Source organism: Peromyscus eremicus, chromosome 10, assembly GCF_949786415.1.
Source record: "Peromyscus eremicus chromosome 10, PerEre_H2_v1, whole genome shotgun sequence".
Taxonomy (NCBI): domain Eukaryota; kingdom Metazoa; phylum Chordata; class Mammalia; order Rodentia; family Cricetidae; genus Peromyscus; species Peromyscus eremicus.
Genome location: NC_081426.1, coordinates 25340002 through 25362931, shown reverse-complemented (window position 1 = coordinate 25362931; position 22930 = coordinate 25340002). Strand labels below are relative to the sequence as shown.

Below are 22930 nucleotides of genomic sequence, written 5' to 3'. Positions count from 1 at the left end.
CCTGTCTCACAGATAAGTAAAAAGAAACTGCTGGGCTCTTGAATGGCTTCCCTGGAAGAAACTGCATCGGTGGTGATGGCAGGAAGACTGACAGCAGGGAAGGAATTGAGTGGGGAGAGTTAATAATTCTGCTGCTGCAGAGTTCTGTAATCACACTGATTCATAGAACTCAGAAATCCATGGGCTCTGTTCAAGTGCGGTCTGTGCTGTCCCCATAATAGTAGTGAGGACAAGAGGGTCTAGAAAGAGAGGAGACTGCCCATCCTGTGGCCTTGTTCTGGTAAGAGCCCCGAGCAGAAACATGCGTTGCTGCTTCAGTTAGAGCCCAGGGCTGCTCCCCTCCCTGGGGCTGTGTGCTGCCCGAAGCTTGCCGGCTGAGGGCTCAGCAGGCACAGGGCAACTCGGAAGCCATCTGGCTCACTGCACAGGAAGCTCTGGCACACTGCTCCATCAGTCACATTGTGACACCCCTGGATCCCAGGCAGAGCTGTTATTCCTATTGGTGGCTGCTGTGGGGTCCCCCAGGCCAGCAGAAGGCATGGGGAGCCCTACTGGTAGGTCCCTCCACAGAACTTAGACTCTCTGGACCCAGGATTCCCCTTGCCGTTCATCTGTAGATTGACCTAGGTCACTCCTCATCCTCACCCAGTTGGAGGTAACCTTTGAGCATTTGCCAGTGGGCTGCCCTCAGCTGTCAGGGTCATCAGAAGGGTTGAAGCAGCCAGGTGTCCCGAAGGCTGTGGCCCAATTCTGTGACACTCTGGCCGCCAGCAGAGACTGGATGAGCAGTGTTTACCAATCCTACTCTGCTGGGCAGCCCAGGGGCAAGGATTGTAAAGAGGTAAAGCCTTCATTCATGGTTCAGTATTTATCCACTCAGCAAATATTTATTAAGTCCTTTACTAGCACAAGATCCTGTGCGGGCACCAGGAAAACAAGGTGAGCAGGGTACTCTGGCTTTGCCCATAAAGGGCAGAGACCGTGGGAAAGACAGAGCGTCAAATAAGCAGGTGCACCAGGAGTTTACCAGGGACACCTGCCTAGTCAGGGCAAGGTGGAAGGGCAAGGGCCCTGCCTTCAGGTAGCAGGTGAAGAATTAAGTAGCACAAAGCAAATCACACCTGTGTACATACACATTGACTCTGAGGAACATGAGGAACATGCTTGGCAGCTTTGGGAACAAGTAGGGTCTGGTCTGTTCCCTTACACACGAAGAGCTACAGGGGGCAGAGGTGGGGCTTGGTTACCCCGTGGTTTGTATTTGGTAACAAGCACAAGATGGGGCTTTTCTGTCTTCTGGGACCCTGGCTTAAGGGTCCCTAGAGGGCTAGAGGGGGCTTTAGCTATTTGAACTCTGGCTACTAGAAACAATAATGCCAGAGGGAGTCTAGACAGGTATTGCCTCTCTTTTATCTTTTGTTTGTTGTTTTGTTTTGTTTTTTGATGATGCTAGGGACCAAACCCAGGGCCTTGCCCATGCCAGGCAAGTGCTCTACCATTGTGCACTACCCCAGCCCCATCTCTTTTTTAGAGAATTGCAAAGCGTGCTCAGAAACTTCCCTATTTTTCTCATAAATGTCATCAACAGCACTGGGCCAGATTTGGGGGCTCCTAACATGGAGAGCGATCTGAACCCGAATCCGAGCTAGGCCTGGCTCACACAGTCCCAGCACATGGGAGGTTTTAGAGCTTGAGGCCAACCTGGGCTACATCAGGAGACCCTGTCAAAATAAGAAGAAAAAAAAATGGTCTGTTAGGAGCGTATCCAGACTGGAGGGTAGCTTTGGTTGAACACCAAGCACCTGTATACACAAAATGTGGTCCTCTGACTCCTTTGGATACTCTATAGAACCCTGGAAGATAACAAGAGCTCCCCTCAACAAAGGTCCTGTGGCCAGATATGTCTGTGTGTTTTGTCTGCCTCTTGGAGAATCACAGAGTACACTAGCATGTAAGACTACAGAAGAAACTATTCATTTTGTTGAGCCCAGCAGATGCTGGTCCGGGTCTGTATCTTTTCTGTCTTCTTTTTCCTTTGGTTTTGTTATTGTTGTTTGTTTTGTTTTCTGTTTGAGACAGAGTCTAGTGTAACTCCAGCTAGCCTTAGACTCCCTAAGCAGCCAAAGCTGACCCTGAACTCATAGTCTTCCTGTCCCTACATCCCAAGCCCTGGGATTACAGCAGTGCACAGTGCACCACGGTGCACCACAGTGCATCATAGCATTCTCAGCTCGTCCCTGAGAAGCGAATACTGTAAGCAGGAACTAAGGGGCGGGGGTGTTTTGCTTTGAGATAGGGTCTCACTGTGTTGCTCTGGCTGTCCTGGAACTCACTATGTAAACCAGGCTGATCTGAAACTCACAAAAATCCTCTTGTCTCTGCTGCCTTAAAGCTGGGTTAACCACCCCTTGTTTATTTATTTTTTTTTAGTTACAGATGGTTGTGAGCCCCTATGTGAGTGGTGGAAATTGAGCCTGAGATCTTTACAAGAGCAGCCAGTGCTCTAACCCACCGAACCACCTCTCCAGTCCCACTAGTGCTAGGTTAAAGGCAAGCACCCCCACACCATGCACGCCAGCCACTGTGATTCAGTGAGGCTAGAGACTTGCTGTGATCACACAGCTCAGGAAGTGCAGCGCTAACCAAGTCAGGACCTGAGCCTTTTTACAAGCTCTGTGACTCTGGGCAGGTTTCTCTGCCCTTCTTTGTCCCAGAACTTTCACCTGGAATGTTTATTGACTCTATAGGCCACTAGGGACCTGTTTGAATCGGGTCTTTATAGAACAGGGTTGAGTGCCTGAGAAGAGGAAAGGTGACCAGCTTCAGGAGGGCAGGCATGTTCCTGGCCTTGCTGCCACTTTGTAGGAGGCCGAGATTCCAAAACACTCGGGGAAGCCTCTGTTGCCTGTTTCTAGAGGAGGCTGAAGGCCGGGCTTATGAATGCATCTTTCCCAGATGCTTGTGTGGGATCTTCCTTCTTCGTGGCTCCAAATCCATCAAGGAAGCAAAGTGCAGTGCCCTAGACAGGCTGCCCAGGCCCCTGGCTCTGCTGCCTGGCCTCTCCCAAGGCCCAAGTGGGGTCCATAAAGGGCAGCTTCTCCATCTGGCCCTGCAGAAAGCCACATAGGTAGACACTCTCTACCTTCACTGCCCAGGACCTGGGATGACAGGAACCAGGAGTCTCAGGGAGCTGCCAGACGATGATGGCACCTCTCCCACTTCACGGGCCCCTGGCCCAGCACAGAACCTGGCATCCCGGAAAGCACAGCTGAGTGCGTGAATGTGTTCTCACCAGTGGTACCAGCCACCTGGAGAGGCTTGGATCCCTTTCACTTTTCTACCTCTTTACCAACCTGGCAAAGAGAGCCAGGTGCATCGCCAAGGCCACTGTCACAGATCCACAGCCCAATCCTGGCAGCTGGGGAAGATTCCTGCATTGGTCTTTCTGTTTGTTTGTTTGTTTGTTTGTTTGAGTTGTTTTATTTAAGACAAGGGCTCCTGTAGCCTCAGCTGGCCTCCAGCTCACCGTGTAGCTGAGGCTGACCTTGAACTCCTCATCCTCCTGCTTCTTTCTCAAGTGCTGGGATCATATACTTTTGCTACCATGCTCAGCTTTGTTTTTTTTTTTTTTTTTTTTTTTTTTTTTAAGATAGGGGTCTCTGTAGCCCAGGTTGGCCTTTAACTCTTGGCAGTCCTCCTACCCCAGCCTCTCAAATACTAGGAGTAGGACTATAGGCAGGCATGAGTCACTGCAGCGAGCTAAGATTCCTATTTACCTAAGGTATGTCTCAAATCTAAATCAAATGCAACATCCTTTGTGTCCCACTGAGAGCTCCTGGTGCAATCAAATACCTTCCTGTCATGGGTTTCCTCAGCCCTTCCTCCAGACCCATGCTGGCACCCTCCGTCCTGTCTGGCGAGTGGTAACCCACCTCCATTCAGCATGTTCTGTGCCTTTCACCCCCAGCTCTCCTGTGAGTGCAGATACATGTCTGACCCGTTTCTGAATCTCCTCCCTGCGCAGCCTTAGAATATAGCCTGACATATAGGAAGCCCTTAATAAAGATTGTCCCATGGCAGCAAAGCTTTCCTGACCATACTAAGGCTGCAGTCCCAACCTGTCCCAGGCTCCCAGACAGCCCTGCAGACCCAGACGCCTGCCACCCACCCAGAGCCAGTCATTAGAAGATCTGCATAGAATCTGCATGGCTCTGGGTCTCACTTTTTTTTTTTTCTTCTCAGACCCCTTCCTTTTGATACATTCCAGAGATCAGATCTCATCATTAAGCTAGATTTCTTGCCTGGCATCTCTAATTGATTTTCCCCTGCAGGGCCAAAAAACCCACATTCCATGAGTCTTTGTTTGTGGCTGCCAAGCCAAGATTCTCTACAAGTTTGCAAAGCCATGGTCAAGAGACCTGAGGCCCTGCTGACACTGTGATGCTGTTCAGTGTGAGCCAGGTGTGTCCCTTCCCCCTCCTGCTCCATCTGTCCTCACTTTCGACAACTGACATTGGCAGTTGTGCTCCCAGACTTTCCTCCTCCCACGGTGCGCTCTCACATGGAAGCTGGCACTGCACAACAGGCATGGGAGCTGCTGGAGGGACCCCTCCCGCCTCCCTCTAGAGTGCCTGGGCCGTTCCTGAGCTTAGGACAAAAACTGCATGTGGCCTCAGCAGGGTCTGCGGTATCAAGAAGTGAACCCAGCGTCTCTCTGGACCTTTTGCCCTCCCTCCGCAGTCTTCCAGACCTGATGGTGTCCTCCCTCTCTCCCTGCTGTCCCTGGCTCCAGGAAGGAGGAGAACGTGAGGAACCTGGTGAACGACAAGCGGGCTGTGGTGGCACAGCGGCATCGCTACCAGCAGTACAGCGTGGTAGTGGAGGAGGTAGGCTGCCTGGCCGCCGGGCCTCTGCTGGGTGGGGGAGTCCAGCACCCCAGTTCTCTGACCCGAGAGTCTGCTGTTGCAGGTCCCACTGCAGCCAGGAGAATACCAGGTCGATGACTACGAGGACGAGTACGATGACACGTATGACGGCAACCAGGTGGGCGCCAATGACGCGGACTCTGACGATGAGCTCATCAGCCGCAGGTGAGGAAGCCGGGACCCACCCCCACCCTCTGCTGCTCCACCCAGCCCACACCAAATCATAAAGTTTTTTGTTTTGTTTTGTTTTGTTTTTTTGTCTTAGCAAGTCATGTTTTTTCCTAAGTGCAGAACGTTTTTCTCAGCAGAATCTTGTAGGGATTCCCCTGTGCAGATCAAAGCAGGGCTTCCCTGGTGAAGAAAAAGACTGGAGATCCCTCAGCTACCCCCTGTTCTCTCCACATCAGACCACTGGACCTTTAAAGAATCTGGAGACTAAAGCAAAGCCTGCTTGAAGACCCCTGTGGGGTTCCCTGGCCTCCTGAGCGGTGCCCCTCCCCAGCCTTCTCCAAGCCAGCCTTTGATCTCACTTTCTTTTCCAACCCTCAGGCCCTTCACCATCCCTCAGGTGCTGAGAACCAGAGCGCCTGGAGAAGGACAGGAGGAAGATGATGATGAAGTGGAGGAGGTTGAAGAGGAGGCCCCCAAGGTACGTCCTGGGCAGGTGCCAGATAAAAGAGATGCAGCTCTGAAGGGCCAGTTAGATGCCCTGTGCCTGACTTTCCTGCCTCTGCCCCTGCTGGTTTGGGGAGGGTTCTTTCAAGCACAGGCTGTTGGAGAGCTGCTGACTTTGATCTCACTCCACTGCCCAGGGGGCCCCAGGGGACAGATGAGAGGCTGGGTCTGGGAACAGCTGAGTCATTAAGAGTTAGGGTCTGGAAGAAGAAGGAAGGGTAGCTGTAGGCTGTTGTGTGCCCAGGCTGGCCGCCGCCTTCTTTTTTTTTTTTGGTTTTTCGAGACAGGGTTTCTCTGTGTAGCTTTGCGCCTTTCCTGGGACTCACTTGGTAGCCCAGGCTGGCTTCAAACTCACAGAGATCCGCCTGGCTCTGCCTCCCGAGTGCTGGGATCAAAGGCGTGCGCCACCACCGCCCGGCCAGGCTGGCCTTCTTAAAATCAGAGAAGACTTGGAGCCCTGAGCTCTGGAGGGTCAGCTAGACCTCATAAGTTTGAAAATTCAGTTTTAGCAGCTAAACTTTTCCTCCAGCTGAAATCTTAACTTGAAACTCAACATAGAAAACAGATAAAAGGTGATTTTGCTCCATTTGAGGACAGTAGCCAGGCACTCTGCAGTCCCAAGCAGCCCCTGAGGGGACAAAGGCAGATGTTCCTAGGGCTGGCTGTGTGGAGGGCCTGGCAGGAGTTAGCATTAAGTGATGGGAAGTACCTGACCTGCCACAGGGCTCTCAGCCGCTTGGCTCCATCCCTCCTCTTCGCCTTTGAAGTATACCATTTCCCATGTCACTAATTCTACTCCTTTGGATTGTTTTAAGATACACTATGTGGCCGGGCGGTGGTGGCGCACACCTTTAATCCCAGCACTCGGGAGGCAGAGCCAGGCGGATCTCTGTGAGTTCGAGGCCAGCCTGGTCTCCAAAGCGAGTTCCAGGAAAGGCGCAAAACTACACAGAGAAACCCTGTCTCGAAAAACCAAAAAAAAAAAAAAAAAAAAAGATACACTATGTGTCAAAGCCTGCTTGTTTCCTGAGGTCCCAGCTTTCCCCTGAGTAGGTCCACTACACACTGAGCATGGAAAGCTGTCCTCAAGAGCTCTTACACAGCCCTCTGCTGTGGCACCAGAGTGAGGCCTGACCTCCAAGTCTCAGGGCAAGCCTGCCACCAGGGGCCTTCCTTCGTCAGCTTCCATGGCCTTTTGTGTCCTTTCTGTTGGCCATCTTGGCCAAACCCATACACTCCCATTGATGTGCCTGCTGTGGTCCTTTCTCCCCACCAGCCTGCCCCACGTCCCTTCAGCTCCCTCCTCCCTAAAGGAGGCTCCCGCTGGCGACCAGCCTGCTCAGTCCTGAAGATCGCCTACCCTGTTTGCTGTAGCAGTCCCCACGAAGGTGCATCAAGATTCCTTCCAGCAGGGCTCCACACAGCCTGGGGAAATGGAATGCAGATTTTCTCTCCTTTTCCTTCCACAGCTGGACCATTTCATCCAGGATCCTGCGGTACTGAGAGAAAAGGCTGAAGCCAGGCGCATGACCTTCCTCGCCAGGAAGGGGTGAGCATTGGAGGGGTTAATTCACCTGGAGGAGACCCCGGGGGAGCCCAGCTGGCCATGCAGAAAACCCGGGGGGGCTTTTTTTTTTCTTCCAAGACAGAGTTTCTCTGTGTAGCCCTGGCTATCCTAGAACTCACTCTGTAGACCAGGTGGCCTCTGTAGACCAGGCTGGCCTCAAACTCAGAACTCTGAATTTGACCCTGAGACATTAAATAACTTAGTAAAGGTCATACAGCATTAAATGTCAGTCACATAAAGATCGAAGCCAATCAAAGTGTGTGCCTATAGTCTTAGCTATTTGGGAGGCTGAAGCAGGAGAATCATTTAAAACCAGGATTTCAAAATCAATCTGGGCAACATAGCAAAACCCTGTCACACATGAGAGCCAAGCCTCACGATGCGAGCCCAGTACTCAGGTGACAAAGGCAGAGGGTGTGATCATACCTTAGTGTGGCGTACTTCCAGCCAGCCTTCCTTACCTAATTATCCTGTCTACCTTGTCTGGGCTTTTACCTCTTTATTTCTGCACATCATTCTTTCCTTCCTTCTTATTTCGTGTGTGGCTGCCCCCACCCACCCCCACCACCCCACCTCCCTCTTCTCTTTTCTCCTCCTGTTTATTCTCTCTGTCTGTCAGCCGCACCTATCCTGTCTCCTGCCTAGCAGTTGGCAGTTCAGGTCTTTATTAGACCAATCAGGTGTTCTAGACAGGCACAGTAACACAGCTTCACAGAGTTAAACAAATGCAACATAAAAAAATATAATACATCTTTACATTATTAAACAAATGTTCCACAGCATAAACAACTATAACATATCTTCAACTAATATTCCACAACAAGAGAGCCTCTGATTCCGAGGCTACATAGTGAGAGCCTGTCTCAGAAACAAGTAAATAAACAGGGTTGAGCCCAGATGGCTCAGCTTTGTGTTCCACACTCATAATCAGTGTAAATCTGTCACTCAGCATGGGGTTGTGTTCAAGGCTCGCTGGTATCAGCAGAATAAGCCCAGGCAGAAGACATATCCTTAGTGGCTTAGAGTCCTGGTAAGGGACACAGATGCACTTGAGCTAAGTAAGCCCTTAGGGTAGAAAGGGTGTGGAAGAGTTTTGTTTTGTTTTGTTTTTCCATTCAGGGTTTCTCTATGTAGCCTTGGCTGTCCTGGAACTTACTAGTCCAGGCTAGCCTCAAACTCAAGAGATCTGCCTGCCCCTGCCTCCCGGGTACTCAGGTTAAAGGCATGTGCCACCACTGCCCAGCTGTGGGGGAGTTTTATTAGGGTGAAAAGTCCAGGAAACACAAGTCTGTCAGAGAGAGAGTCTTAGCAAGGATCCCTGAGGCAACTGTCACGTTCCTTCTTTTGCTAGTGAAGAAACTGGCCAAATGGGCCAAGAGCAGAAGCATAGGCCAGGGGTGGAAGTCTAGTCCCAACCTAGGCTCTGGGGGTAGGTGACCTCGCCAAGAGACATTGGATTTCTGAAGGCAATAGGGAGTCACAGGTTGTTGATCAGGAAGCAAAACTGTTGTGATTTTCTTCCATCTGACACCCTGAGGGAATGCTTTGAGTAGACTCCAGAGGCTGGTGGGCTGAAGGGACCAAGTTAGTGCCTGGTGTATAAAAGTAGAGCATTGCCCCACGTGGCTGAGGGAAGGAGCCTGCCATCCAGCCCCCTAACAGTTCATGCTCACAGATAGGTGATGGGCCCATCTGCAGAGGCTAGGAAAAATCAGACCCAGGGCTGGGGCTCCATTTCCCTTCCTATCCAGACCTGGGCCAGGGTGTGACTTCAGTGGTACCCCCCAGGGTGGACTGTGGAGGTCTTCCCATCAGAGCCTCTTGCAACTGATGTCCCTCATCATGGGATGGGTGTTGCTCCTTCAGGTACCGGCCTGAGAATTCCACAGCAGTGATGGGCAGCCCCCGGGGCCATGGGCAAAGCCGAGAAACCACCCAGGAGCGCAGGAAGAAAGAAGCTAAGAAGGCAACCAGAGCCAACCACAGCCGTAGAACCATGGCTGACCGAAAGAGAAACAAAGGCATGATCCCGTCCTGAGGCCACAAAGCTGCCTGGGTGAGGGAGTCCCCTCAAGGCCACCACCACACCTCACCTGCCAGCCAGCGGTGAGCGCCTTCTTGTCGAACACAAAGTGCCTTATCCCTTGGTGCAGGAACCCAGTGCCATCAAGCAGGCTGTCTCCCAGCTGTGCTGGCGGAAAAGGATGGGGCTGCAAAAGTAAGGTGTCCTTATCTTGTGCAACAAGACACAATCTCACGGGAGTCCTGGATGGCAGGAGACCTGTGTATTCAGAAGCAGCAACAAGCCCATGAATAAAGTTTCTGACCTTCCACAGTGTCCATGACAGGCTCCAGCCCTTTCCCTCTGTCATTCCTCAGTGACACCGCCACCCGAAAGACAAGAAGGCACAGTGCTCCCCGTTGGTTCGTTCTGTCTGTTGATTCCGTGTGTGCCCTCAGCACTCTTCCTTGCTGTGTGGCCTTTTCTCTGTGCCGGTGGAAGGAAGTCACCAGTGGGAGACCTAAGGTCCCTTCTGCTGCTACCTCATGCACCTCCTCCCCAGGAGGTGGCGCTGTTTCCAGTTCACAGTCCAGACTGGGGAAGTGAGCCATGGAGGGCTGAGAGTGTGCTCCTGTGCCGCAGGCAGGCAGTGGCAGAGCAGGTCTTAGAAACTCAGTCTGATCCCTGGCTGTACGGGTTACAGATCCATGTAGATGATGTCAACCCCTATGTCATAGCTGGAACAAGGACACTTAGCCAGTTACAGAGCCTTGTAGTTATAAATATACTGTTAGCCCCCAACCCTCCCAAATCTAGAGATTGGAAGCTACTAAAAAGAATCGAAGGTATTCTTTCTGCCAAGCCCTGTTGAATCCAGTGGGACTTGGCTGATTCCCAGAGCCCTGTGCAGGTGTGGCCCACTCTGCAGTGGGCATCAGCTAACAGGACCCCTGGGTTTTAACTGATGTGCAGGGGAGCTACAGTGAGGTCTTTGCTGGGCTGATCCTGACCTAGCAGATCCTGGAGTCTTATCTGCAGACCTTTGGATGCCAGGGACATTGATTTGATTGCAGTTAGAAGGAACGGGCAGACAGACACTTGATGAATTATTTTGTTAGGCTAGCCTGCACAAGTGAAAATCAATGGCAGTCCCTGTGCCTTGCTGGCCTAGGGGAGCATTTGAGATGCAGAGCGGGTATGGGGTGGTGTCTTCCCCAAGGGATGCTGAATTAGCTGAGATCTGGCAGAGTTAGCCATTCTGACAGACAGCAGGAAAAGAGTTTCCTCCTGGAAGCACTTAGCGGTGGCCCAGCTCAGTGGCAGGGTCATTTCTCCCTGACTGAGCTCAGACCGAGCTGCTGTCAACAAGGCAAATGGGCTTTTGGAGCTTTGCCTGCTGCTGCTGCTGCTCCCTGCAGCCACCTAGAGCAGCGCCCGGGTTTCCTGGGAGCAGTCTGGCTGAAGGACTAGACCGTCACCGCCTTTCTGTTTCCCAGCATGGCAGGCCAGATCAAACATAGTTCCTAAGGAGCGACATGTTGCTTGCACTTGCGCGTCAGGACAGCCTTTCATGGCACTTTGAACCAGTCTGGAGCATTCCTGTCACCCCTTCCCCTCGGCCTGAATGAGAGCATTGGACCAGATGAATGGCACTGTTTGATGATGGTGAAGTCCCTAGAGATGGAGACTGAGACTGTCGCTCAGTGGTAGAGCACTTACCTAACATGCACAAGGTTTTCCCCTGTACTACATACACAAAAGAAGTCCCCAAGGGGAGAGATTCTGAGTTTAAGATTGGCAGCCCAAGAACGTTGGGTGGGTGTGGGTGGACCATTTGGTCCCTGTACCCACCCCCATCCCCACTGCTCTCCTATTCGGGTATTTTCTAAGTGCCTTTCCTGTGCCCTACAGCGAGTGTGACCATCATAGATGTTTCTGGAGAAACTTAAAACCTTGAAAGGACACAAGACTCAAGTGTCTTTAATAGTCTGTGAATGCTGCAAGAGCTTTTGTGCCCTGGCAGGCAAAGCCAGAGATGGATTAGAAGAGACCTAAGAGCTTGTGGAAGGGGCCTGAGCAAGGAATCTGCACATGGTGACTTAGTTGTGGCTGCATGTCCAGCTGCAGCCTGGAGGAGAAAACAGTTGGCCCAAGTCTGCATGTCACTGCCCCTCCAGGAGCCCAGAGTCAATAATATGAGCAGAAAAACAAAATCAGAATCAACCAGAGTTAGACATGGTGGCACACACTTATTTCTTGGGAGGTAGAGGCAGAGTTCAAGGTTAGCCCAAGCTACATGTGACCCTGTTCATAGATGGATAAAAACTAAATCTGAAGAACAAACTTCAAAGCAGACTCCGTGAACATAGTGTCGAGCATTGTTTGTGAGAATGTTAAAACTCCTTTTGCACACTGACCAAATGTGGACGGGAATGCTGGGTGATGCTGGTGGCGGCCATGATTACTTCTATTGGGAATAAACACATTTCCTGAGCCTCACTCAGGCCAGAGTTTCTCCTCTGTCTTTTCCTGGAGTTGTTTTTTCCCTTGCTTAATCTTGCAATGTTGGGTCTGATGAGAAAATTGAGGTACAGGGAGACCCCGGTTAGGGTCAGCCCTAGGAGTGTCTCCTGAAGCCTTACTCTTAGCTTCAAGCCATACTGTTCCCTCTCAGGGAAGACACAGGCGAGTACTGAGAGCACCGCGTGCTTGGACACGCTCGGCTGCTGGGACTCCTAAGTACATGGGATGCTGTCCCACAGAGCTGGGTTTCTTTTTTCTTTCTGTTTTCCACCTTCAAGAGGTTTGTCTAGTTTACTGTTCAGCCTACTGAATAATGCTTTGGTTTTGTGGGTGTGTTTGGTTTTTCAGACAGGGTTTGTCTGTGTAGCCCTGGCTGTTCTGGAACTCACTCTGTAGATAGACCAGGCTAGTCTCAAACTCACAGAGATCCACCTGCCTCTGCCTCTCAAATGCTGGAGCTAAAGTCCTGCGCCACCACTGCCCAGCCACGTGTGTTTGTCTTTAAAGAAGGAACTGTTTTAAAGCTTTATTTTGTATTTGTGTGTGTGTGTGTGTGTGTGTGTGTGTGTGCATGTGTGTGTGTGTGTGTGTGTGTGTGTGTGTGCATGCGCGCGCATGTATATGCGTGTATGAGTTTATATTATGTGTGTGCAGGTGCCTGCGCAGACCAGAGGAAGTTGGATCCCCTGGACTAGAGTTAAATGCAATTGCAAGCCCCCTGACATAGGTGCTGGGAGCTGGACCTGGTCATCCACAAGAGCAGTGCACACCCCGACCTCTGAACTGTCTCTCTGGTCCTTATATGGTTTTGTGGGATGGCCTCTTGTTATGTAGCCCAGGCTGACCTCAGCCTCCAGTGTGGTGGAATTCTAGGCATGAGACCTCTCCTCAGGATAGAAGAGGGAAAGATGGTGGTGTCCTGACCAGAGCCTGAATGGCACTGACGCCCTGGAGAGTTCTGGCCAAGGCCAGCGTGTCCAGGGACCAGCCCCAAATAGCCAACATCCACATTTGCTGCCTGCCCTAAGGGTCAGCCAATTGGGAAGGCAGGAGTGGAGGACTAGGACCCCCATTTGGTGCATGTGTTCCGAAGCCCTCCTGGGTATCAGCAAGTATACATAAGGCCCCCGTCTGCCCTCCCGGAAGTCAGTGCAAAGGGCATATGGACATGAAATGTTTCAGAAAAGCAGACAGACGGAAGAAGCCAAGGGTGCTTATGCATCGGGCAGAAGCAGACTATGGTCACCAGAGACTGGAGCTCAGCCTGGCTTGGCTAACGGGGTGGGGGCCGGTCAGAGGCTGCAGGAGAGCTGGCTCTGGGACTCAGCATTGCAGAAGAGGAAGAGGAAGCTCAAGGTAAACAAGGTAGGTTAGCACAACCCCACCTTTAACTTTCTAGAAGGAGCTGGAGCTCCAGGGACCCATTGGGAGAAAAGCTGGGCTGGAAGCCATGCCAGGCTGCTAAGCCATCTCTGGCCTCTGCTCTGGATATGGAGCAACTAGGGAGGAGCCTGGCAGAGGCCAGAGGTGGCTGTTGCAACTCTGCAGCCCTAACCAAGGGTGATAAGTTGATTCTGAGGCTGGAGCAATGTATCTTCTAAAGGACCCTGGTTCAATCCCCAGCACCCAGATGGCAGGGCTCTGTAACTCCAGTCTTGAGGGATCAGAAGCCCTCTCCGGCCTTGGGGGTCACTGCCTACATGGGGTGCCCAGGCATACATGCAGGCAAAGCACACACACACACACACATACACACCAATAAAATTGAAAAGGTCAATGCTGATGACAGAGTACCATCTGCAGCCCTATGTGTGAACGGGGTGTGAGTGAGGGATAAGTCCTGAAAACAGCCATGAGATTTTGCCTTCATACCACACAGAAGAATCTCTACCACCAATTAATAAGAGGGCTTTACCCAAGTGTCAACAGGCCCTTAGCATTATCAGCTTATTAAACCCGTGTCTTCCCCTGCGCCCCTAACACATTGTCCTGAGGATTTGTGAGTTGCTGTGGGGCTCTCCCATACACAGTTTCTGTCAGTTTACTTGCTGTGGTCTAAATGACAAAGGTGACAGGCACTGAGTTCTAGTTTTCCAAAAATGACGTTATGACACCAACTGTTTTTCCAGTTGCAAGACACTCACCGCCCACCACTCTCTTAAGTGACATATCTCTTAAGTGTTCTGCCATCCCAAGGAGGTAATTATGACTCACACCCCTCCCAAAAAAAAGTGGTGGAAGCGAAGCCACGAGAGTCTGTTGAAGGGTATCAAGGATTTATTAAGATATAAAATGGGTAGAAAATGCACTCACGGATACAGAACAAAGTAAACAGCCGCCATGATCCTCCATTCCGCCCAGGGGCGAATGGAACCAGCAGTACAATCTCCGACCACCACAAGAGACAGCAAGCACATTCCCTCTCCTCAGTTTTAAGCAGTCACATACCCAGGGAAAACCACGCCTCCACCAAGCCAGATACCCCAAGGTCATTGGCAGAGTGAATTCCCACAACAAAGTGGTTTTCACCCAAAAGCCAAGCTGAACCCTGATTCCTGTAACCTGCAGCATGCTCTTCAAAGTGTCTGTGCACAGGCTCCAGGCCTGCCTCCCATCTCACAGTCTCATCTCCTTGCTCAGCATTCTTTCACCCAGACTCTCAGGCCTGCTCATGCCTGTTCTTTTTATTGCTAATCCATCCATAAAGGAGGATCGGGGAGTCAACAGAGCACTGGACTGAAGGCCAGCAGCCAGGAGTGGGGAAGTGGCTCAGCTAGCTAAGTGTCTGAGGCCTGCGCATGAAGATCTGAGTTCTGATCCCCAGCATCCAAGTGGAAGCAGGTGCAATAGGCCAGGAACAGTGGCTCGAACCCTTCATCCCGGCACTTGAGAGGCAGAGGCTGGTGGATCTCTGTGAGTTCCAGGCCAGCCTGATCTACAGAGAGAGTTCAAGCAGTGACAGCATCAGCCACTGCAGCAGCTCAGTTCTTTGCTTAAAGATGCAAAGCGGCCACGGCAGAGTTCAAACAGGTCAGACAGCCTCCGAAGCCCTCGTCCTCAACCCCCCAGCTCTCCTGCTTCTCTCTAGTTTGGTACTTGAGCTGGGGGGGCAGGGGGGGAAAAGTATTCCATGTATGTTTGGCTTAACATGGACCAGGGAGGGTCATCACCTCCTTGATTCTTGATTCTAAACATGGTACTTCTGCTAATGCAACTGATAATTCAAGTTGTTCTGTTCTGTAAGGGGCAGAGGAAGGGAAAGATAGGAAGCTGGGCAGAATACATTTTTATAATTTCCACTTTACCACAGCCTCTATCAATGGCGGCGGCGGGGGTGGGGGTGGGGGGTGTCCCCTACAAGGGCCCAGTTGGAAAGGCTTCATTAGGCAATCAGACATTGCATGGAATTGCCGCCAGAGGCTGGTAGTGGCTCTCACTGCTGGAGGCCTGCACAAGAGAGACAGATCTGTGCAGACATCAAGGACAGGAAAGGGGAGAGGATTCAGTTCCACAGGGTAAGGTGTGGGGTGAGATAAAGGCTGCTCCAGGAGTGCACGAGGCTGTGGGTTTAAATAGTGTTGGAGATGCGGGATTGTCAGGGACACAGGGGGCCATCAAGAGAACATGATCAGACCTCAGAGGGAACAGCAAGCAAGGGACAAGGGACGCTTGGATGATTCAACTGCACAGTCATCCTCAAAACTCTCAGCCTGCACTGAGTGGATCCAATATGCTAATTTATGCTGCTCCCTGAAGACCGAAGAAGGAGCCCCCATTTGAATTTTTTAAATCTGTTTAGGTTTATTTTATATGCATAACTGTTTTGCCTGTATGTGTGTCTGTGCACCCCATGTATACCTGGTGCCCACAGAGGCCAAAAAAGGATGTTGGATCCCTTGGAACTGGAATTACAGGTGAGCCACCATGTGGATGCTGGGAATCAAACCTGAGTCCTCTGCAAGAGCAACACGTGCTTTTAACACCTGAGCCATCTCTCCAGCCTGCGCCTGTTAATTTCTTTGTTATTGAAGTTATAGCAAAATCAGCCTGGTAGGCCTGGGCTAAGCATACAGTAAACACTGTGGCATAACTTCCTTACCACCACCACCACCACTACCCCACCACCACCACCCCCCCACCACCACCACCACCCCACCCCACCCCACCACCACCCCCACCACCCTCCCTCCCCACCCCCGCACTGCAATCCTTGTCATCCAGTTCCCAGATGAGAGGAGACAGCCTTCCAGGTATCCCAGATGGAGACTGGAAAGGGCTAGGATTCTTTTATTTTTGAACACTTTGTGTGGGGGTGAGGGGGTTGGGGGGTGTGCGTGCGCATGTGAAGCTCAGAGGACAACTTTTAAGAGTTGGTCCTTTCTCCCTTACTGAGGTGGCGTGTCTCTTCTTGGTTCTGCCTTGAGGTGTTCTCCAGGCTAGCTGGCTACGAGCTCACTCTGGTCTCCACTTTCCATCTCACTGTAGGAGGGCTGGTGTTACAGATGTGCCTCACTCACACTGGCTGTTTTGGTTTGTTTGTTTGTTTGTTTTTAGTTTTATGTGTGTGAATGTTTTACCTGTATGTATGTCTATACAGCATATCTTTGCCCGGTTCCCAAAGAGACCAGAAAAGGACATTGGATTCCCTGGCATTGGAGTGATGGACAGTTATGACTGCCATCTGGGTGCTGGGACTTATGTCTTCTGGAAGAACAGCCAGTCTTTGAATGGCTGAGCCAGCTCTCCAGTCCCTGTAGGAGGCCAGCTCCTACCTTTTTCAAGGGTTCCTATGAGGAGAAAGGAATAAGAAACTTTTAGATAGGAAGAGAGCAGAGAGGAGATAGACAGAAGAAACACAGGATAGCTTTGGGAAGACATGGATCAAAATCCACCGACTGCTTCTGTCTCGTCAAAAGGGCTTTTTATGGCCGGGCGGTGGTGGCGCACGCCTTTAATCCCAGCACTCGGGAGGCAGAGGCAGGCGGATCTCTGTGAGTTCGAGGCCAGCCTGGTCTACAGAGCGAGATCCAGGAAAGGCACAAAGCTACACAGAGAAACCCTGTCTCGAAAAAGCAAACTTTTTATAACAATGCGCAGCCCCTTCCAAACACCTGGTAACCATGCCCATGGTCCAATCATCCCCTTATGCCACCTATGCCACCCTGCTGGGTAAAGCAAGCTCAGATCTCACTAGGAAACCTCTGTGGGTCTCCACAAATCCCCACATTCAGCTTTTTCCATGGGTTCTGGGGATTGAGTTTGAATCAACAGGCTTGTGTGGCTAGCATACTTACCCGCTGAGCCAATGCTCTGGTTTAGAGGGACAGGATTTTAGTTCAGCCATTTTTTTGTTTGTTTCCATAACCTATGACTGGCACAGACTGCAGAGCAGAGGGAAGCTCAGCGCGGATGCTAGTTGACAGGTTCACAAGAGAGAGGTGTGAGGAAGCCTGGATCTGCAGAGCAGGCAGTGGGGAGGAAGCCTTAGAAGATATTTGAGCAGGAGAGTTGACCTGGGAAAGGAAGGGGCCAGGCAGGCTTCGAAGGCTCTTTGCAAGAGTTTGGGAACAGAGCCCAGAGGTGGCAGCACACACCTTTAATTCCAGCACTGTGGAGGTAGAGGCAGGTGGATCTCTGAGTTCGAGGCCAGTCTACAGAGTGAGTTCCAGGACAGCCAGGGCCACACAGAGATGCCCTGTCTCAACAACAAAACAAAAAAGTTTGGAAACAAAGCTAGGCCAGGAAGCCGCAGGGAGGCTGTCAGCACAGACTACCGACTGAGTGGCTCCTAGCCAGCATTGTCTACGCTCTATCCTTGCTCTGTCCTTGAGGCCAGCTGGCATCTGCCCTTAGCATTCAGTCTCTATGTAAATTCAAGGGTGTCAGGCCAAGGCCCTGATGAAAAAAGAAAAATGAGTTTTCCATGGCTTAAAATAGTAGATATGAAGCTGGATGTGGTGGCGCACGCCTTTAATCGGGAGGCAGAGGCAAGTGGATCTCTGTGAGTTCGAGGCCAGCCTGGTCTACAGAGTGAGTTAGTGAGTTCCAGGACAGCCAAGGCTGCACAGAGAAACCCTGTTTCCAATAAAGAAAGAAAGAAAAAGAAAGAAAGAAAGAAAGAAAGAAAGAAAGAAAGAAAGAAAGAAAGAAAGAAAGAAAGAAAGAAGGAAGGAAGGAAGGAAGGAAGGAAGAAATGAACTTCCCCTCTGCAGCCAGCTGTCCTGCCTGTCATCTTACTGCCCATGTCACCCTGGCAAGACAACCTCTCTGAGCTTCATTTTCCACTTACAGTGAAGTAGACAGCAGTGGATTTCTCCAAATGCGGGTTTCCAGCAGCTGACCAAGCCTGGCCGTGCGGAGCCCAAAGAAGCCAGCAACTTGTGTGTGTGTGTGTGTGTGTGTGTGTGTGTGTGTGTGTGTGTGTACTAGTAGCTCACCCCATACAGCATGTTTATCCTCTGCTATCACTCAAGCAGCTTCCTTCAGCTTCGACTCACCTAAGGAATTTGTATTCCACCCCGACTTTGCCCATCGCTCAGACATTTACAATGCATTGATTTCTGCCCGTCCTCAGAAGACTCGAAGCTCATTTGGAGGGCAACCCCCGTTCCTTGTTTTGGGAAGGGCTGGCTGTGTGCCAGGGATGGACTCTATTTCTTTTAAATAACTTACATGGTTTTCCGCTCTTACTACAAGGCGATGACATGCTCAGTATGGTTCCCACAACTCGGCAAAGAACAAAACGATAATCCCCCATGTGGAAAGAATTGCTGTTGGCTCTGGACTTCTTGGAGCAGTTTTTAGGTTTCAAAAGAGAAATACATGCCTTCCTTGGTTTTCAGCAAAAATAGGATCATGCTGAACACACTGTTAAGGCTGAGTATTCTGCTGTCTGTGAATACTTTCCCTTCTCACTTCGTGTTCAATGGCCACTCACACCCCACCACAGGCTGCTTCAGTCTGGCTGCCCCCTGCAGTGTACACTTGGGCTATTTCTAATTATATCCTCTTAAGAGATGATGAAGAGCCTCCTGCCTAAGTGTCTGCCTGCATTCACGATAAGTTTCTCAGGATACTGCTTCAAGAATAAAATAGTGGGGTCACATTTTTATTTTATTTTATTATTTTAATTAATTTACTAATTAATTTATTTATTTATTTTTGCCAATTGTGCCTAAGCATTCAGGAGGCTGAGACAGGAGGATTACCACGATTTCTAGGTCAGCCTGACTATATGTGGAAACCCTACCACCTTGACCCCCCAAATTATTTTTCTTTAAAATATCCTAAGCAAGTGCTATATCCTTGGTCTTGCCTTTTTAAAAACCTTTTTTTATTTATTCATTTTATGTGTGAATAGTTTGCCTGCCTCTGTGCATATGCACCACGTATACGCTTGGTGTCCCTAGAAGTCAGATGAAGACATAGGATCTCCTGGAACTGGAGTTACACATGGCTATGACCTCCATGTGTTGTTTTGGTTTTCAAGACAAGGTTTCTCTGTGTAGCCCTGGCTGTCCTGGAACTTGCTCTGTAGCCCAGGCTGGCCTCAAACTCACAGAGATCCGCCTGGCTCTGCCTCCTGAGTGCTGGGACTAAAGGTGTGCGCCACCACTGCACAACATGACCCTCCATGTGTATGTTTGGAATTGAACCCAGGTCCTCTGTAAGTGCAGCAAGTGTTCTTACTCACTAGCTGTTTCTCTAGCCCCTAAGCTTTTTTTTTAAGACTTATTTTTATGTTTTTAAATTATGTATATATTGAAGGTGTATGTGCATGTGAGTGCAGGTGTCACAGGAAGTCAAAAGAGTGTTGGGTTCTCTGGAGCTGGAGTTACAGGTAGCTATGAGCCTCCTAGTGTGGGTGCTGGGAATCAAACTCAGGTCCTCTGCAAGAGCAGTTCTTAACCACTGAGCAATCTCTCCAGCCTTTCTTTCTTTCTTTCTTTCTTTCTTTCTTTCTTTCTTTCTTTCTTTCTTTCTTTCTTTCTTTATTTGTTTGTTTGTTTGTTTGTTTAGAGACAGGGTTTCTCTGTGTAGCCCTGGCTGGCCTGGAACTCATAAAGATCCACCTGCCTCTGCCTCCTGAGTGCTGGGATTAAAGTCGTGTGCCACCACCACCTGGCCTGGGGCTCCTACTTTTTATCCTTTAGATGGTCTTGGTAAATTGCCCAGGCCAGCCTTGAACTTACTTACATGTCAGGCTGGCCTCTCATCTGAGATCTTTGCCTTAACTTCCGAAGTAGCTAAGATCAAAAGCGTGCGCCCTCCGCCCTATCCCTCACAACCCCAACCCCCAGCCCAGCTCTTCATCTACATTTTGGCCTGGTTGTCTTTCTGTCTGTACTTCTTCCCTTCCATTGCTAGGCTCCCATCCCAAGGATGCTGCTTAATGAATGTCATGCACCAAGCTCCCAGCATGCAGTTCATTTCCTGAACCCTCCTGGACTCAGACAGTGAGTAGGGAGCATCCATGTGTCTGTCTTCCAGTAGTGAATTCAAGATGCACTCTGTGTGCAGGCCTAAAATGCTCTGAAGATTCCTGGGGGGCAGATTTCATCTGGTTGCCAAGGAAGATGGGCTATACAGAGCTACCCTGCCCAGATGGCCAGAAATAGCCAGGATCATTGGACAATATCAGATACAGGAAGTGACTCAGAGAAGGTAAGCAACTGGCTGATGTTCACACAGCTGGTTGGTCAGGTTTGGAGTCTAACTGAAGACCATCCATATGCCATTAGAGCTGTTCAGGGGACTGAAATGCATGCTTCTGAATTGTTCACATTAAATGCCAGTGACGCTCTAAAGCAATCAAGTGAGTATCTGACTCAAAGGAAATGGTCCATAAAGAGTTCTTAAACAGAAAACCTCCAGGGCCAGGTGAGGTGGCTTCTGTGGAACGGAGGAAGCCCTGAGTGTGTGAAGTCCTGAGTGAATGTGTGCTGTTGACATGAGCACAGCCGTGTCAAAGACCCAAAAGCCTCAGACCCGTGGAGAAACAGCAGTCTTCCCAGGCTAGCCCCAGGGAGATGGCAAAGTCTTCCTCAGGTCCAAGTGGGGACACTGATGGTGTGTGCAGAAAACATCTACCAGAACTTTCTCCCCCAGGGTGTTTACAGCCTGAAGACTGCTCCCCTGAGATCAGCTAAACCTGCCTCCTTGTTCAGCTGTATACCATAAACCCTGCCACTTAGATTATCTGCATGTAATAACCCTCCTCTCTGTCAACACTATGCACTAAACACGCGGCACCCCTGGGTGCTGTGCTTTCTCCAGCAGAGCCCAGACCATCCGGTCCTCTTTCTCTTCCTGTGTCCTTCTGTCTATTCTTCTTCATTCCCTCATTGCCCCAAACAGGTCTGTTCCTGGAGCTGTGCTGATCAAGGCCATGACTCATACCTGTAATCCAACATTTGGGAGGCTAAGACAGGAGCATTGCCACAAGTAAGGCCATTCTGGGCAACATGTGAGGTCGAGGCCAGCCTGGGCTGGTACACAGTCAAACCCTGTTTCAAAAGAGAAAAGGTACAAGGAAGAAGGGAAGGAGGAAGCAAAACCCTCAGGCTTCCTTTTCCTCCCCCCTCCCCGCCCCCAAGGTTTCTCTGTGTAGCCCTGGCTGTCCTGGAACTCGCTCTGTAGCCCAGGCTGGCCTCGAACTCAGAGATTTGACTGCCTCTGCCTCCCAAGTGCTGCGATTAAAGGTGTGTAGCACCACACCCGCCTCCCTTTTCTTTTTAAAATGAATTCTAAACTCATTTCTTTGATTTGGATGGTATTAAGCTTGTGCCCACCTCAGGGTCTTACATGTGCTGTCCTTATTCCTGAAGTTCTGATGCTTTTGATTCCTCCCCAGCAAAGATTTCCATCCATGTCTCAGCTCTGATATCATTTCTATGAATTCCCTGACTTCCTGCCTCAGTGTGGCTTTCAAACCCATGTCACCCCTGACAGCACTCAGTTTTAGTGTACTTTATTTAAGTATTTATTCCTTTGTTGAGACAGGGTCTTACTATGTAGACTATGCTGGCCTCGAACTCCCAGAGATCCACCTCGCCTCTACCTCTTGAAAGCATGTGACAACACTGTGGCTCAGTTGTATTTTTTTTTCATACCTAGGGCTGGGCATGGTGACACACACCTTCAATCCCAGCACTTGGGAGACAGAGGCAGGTGGATCTCTGTGAGTTCGAGGGCAGCCTGGTCTACAGAGCAAGATCCAGGACAGACACCAAAACTACACATAGAAACCCTGTCTCGAAAAAACAAACAAACAAAACAAAACAACACACACACACACACACACACACACACACACACACACATACACACACACACACACACACACACACAAAATCCCTCTTACCTTATTTCCTCTCTCTCTCTCCTATCTGTCTGTCGCCCTTATATCAGCTCCAAGAGATCGAGGACCTGTCTTGTCTCTACTGTGTACCCACGATCTAGGATGGTGCCATACAGAAAAGGCATTCACTAAAGATGCCCTGGCCTTGGGAGACGGCTCAGTAGGAAGTGTTCGATAAACATTTTTGAATCCCTGGTATTAGGTTTCTCTGCCAATGCAGTAAGCCAAATCAAGCCGAATTAAAAGTCCAGGTTTAATGAGCAAAGCTTGGTGGTGCACACCTGTAGTCTTGGCTACCAGGGAGGGCTTTCCAAAAGGGCAGGGTTTGGGGGTGGGTGGCTGAGGTAAAGCTTCCAACGGAAGAGTGTTTGCCATGCATGCACAAGGACCCAAGGACCATGTCTAGATCCCCAGCACTCTGCAAAAATCAAGGCAAGACAGCACACGCCTTTAGTCCCAGCACTCGGGAGGCAGAGGCAGGCAGGGCTCTGTAAGTTTGTGGCCAGCCTGGTCTACAGAGTGGATTCCAGGACAGCCAGGGCTACACAGAGATCCTTTCTCAAAAAAAAAAAAAAAAAAAAAAAAAAAAACAAGACAAATAAATTTTAAGAATCAATTGTAGTGGCTAGCTGTTCCAGCTTTGACCTTGAAGCACTGTCCCAGTGAGGCAGCCGGTAACTGCCTATGACCTGCCCCTGGGGCATGGCCAAGACAGGAGCCCTTAAGATCCCAGCTCTCAAGATCCCAGGTCTCTTTGCTCCTTAGGATCCTGGATGCTGGATTGCATCCAGAGAACCCTGCTGGACTGCACCTCACCTCTCCCAGATCCTGTAACCAACTCCTTTACTGGCTGTAAGTTACCCCAAAATAAACTTCCT

The 22930-nt window shown here is 50.4% G+C and overlaps 1 protein-coding gene across 4 annotated transcripts in view; it reads left to right on the top strand.

Annotated features, from left to right (window-relative positions):
- The window catches only part of Ascc2 (activating signal cointegrator 1 complex subunit 2), a 46861-nt gene extending 37363 nt beyond the window's left edge, over window positions 1–9498 (top strand). For all 4 annotated transcript variants that reach the window (XM_059275562.1, XM_059275561.1, XM_059275560.1 and 1 more), the window contains 5 exons: window positions 4793–4886; window positions 4969–5090; window positions 5475–5574; window positions 7070–7149; window positions 9034–9498. In XM_059275562.1, the coding sequence (XP_059131545.1) occupies window positions 4793–4886; window positions 4969–5090; window positions 5475–5574; window positions 7070–7149; window positions 9034–9205 (568 nt within the window). In that variant the 3' untranslated portion in view covers window positions 9206–9498. The remainder of the gene's footprint in view (window positions 1–4792; window positions 4887–4968; window positions 5091–5474; window positions 5575–7069; window positions 7150–9033) is intronic.
- The last annotated feature ends 13432 nt before the right edge of the window (window positions 9499–22930 follow it).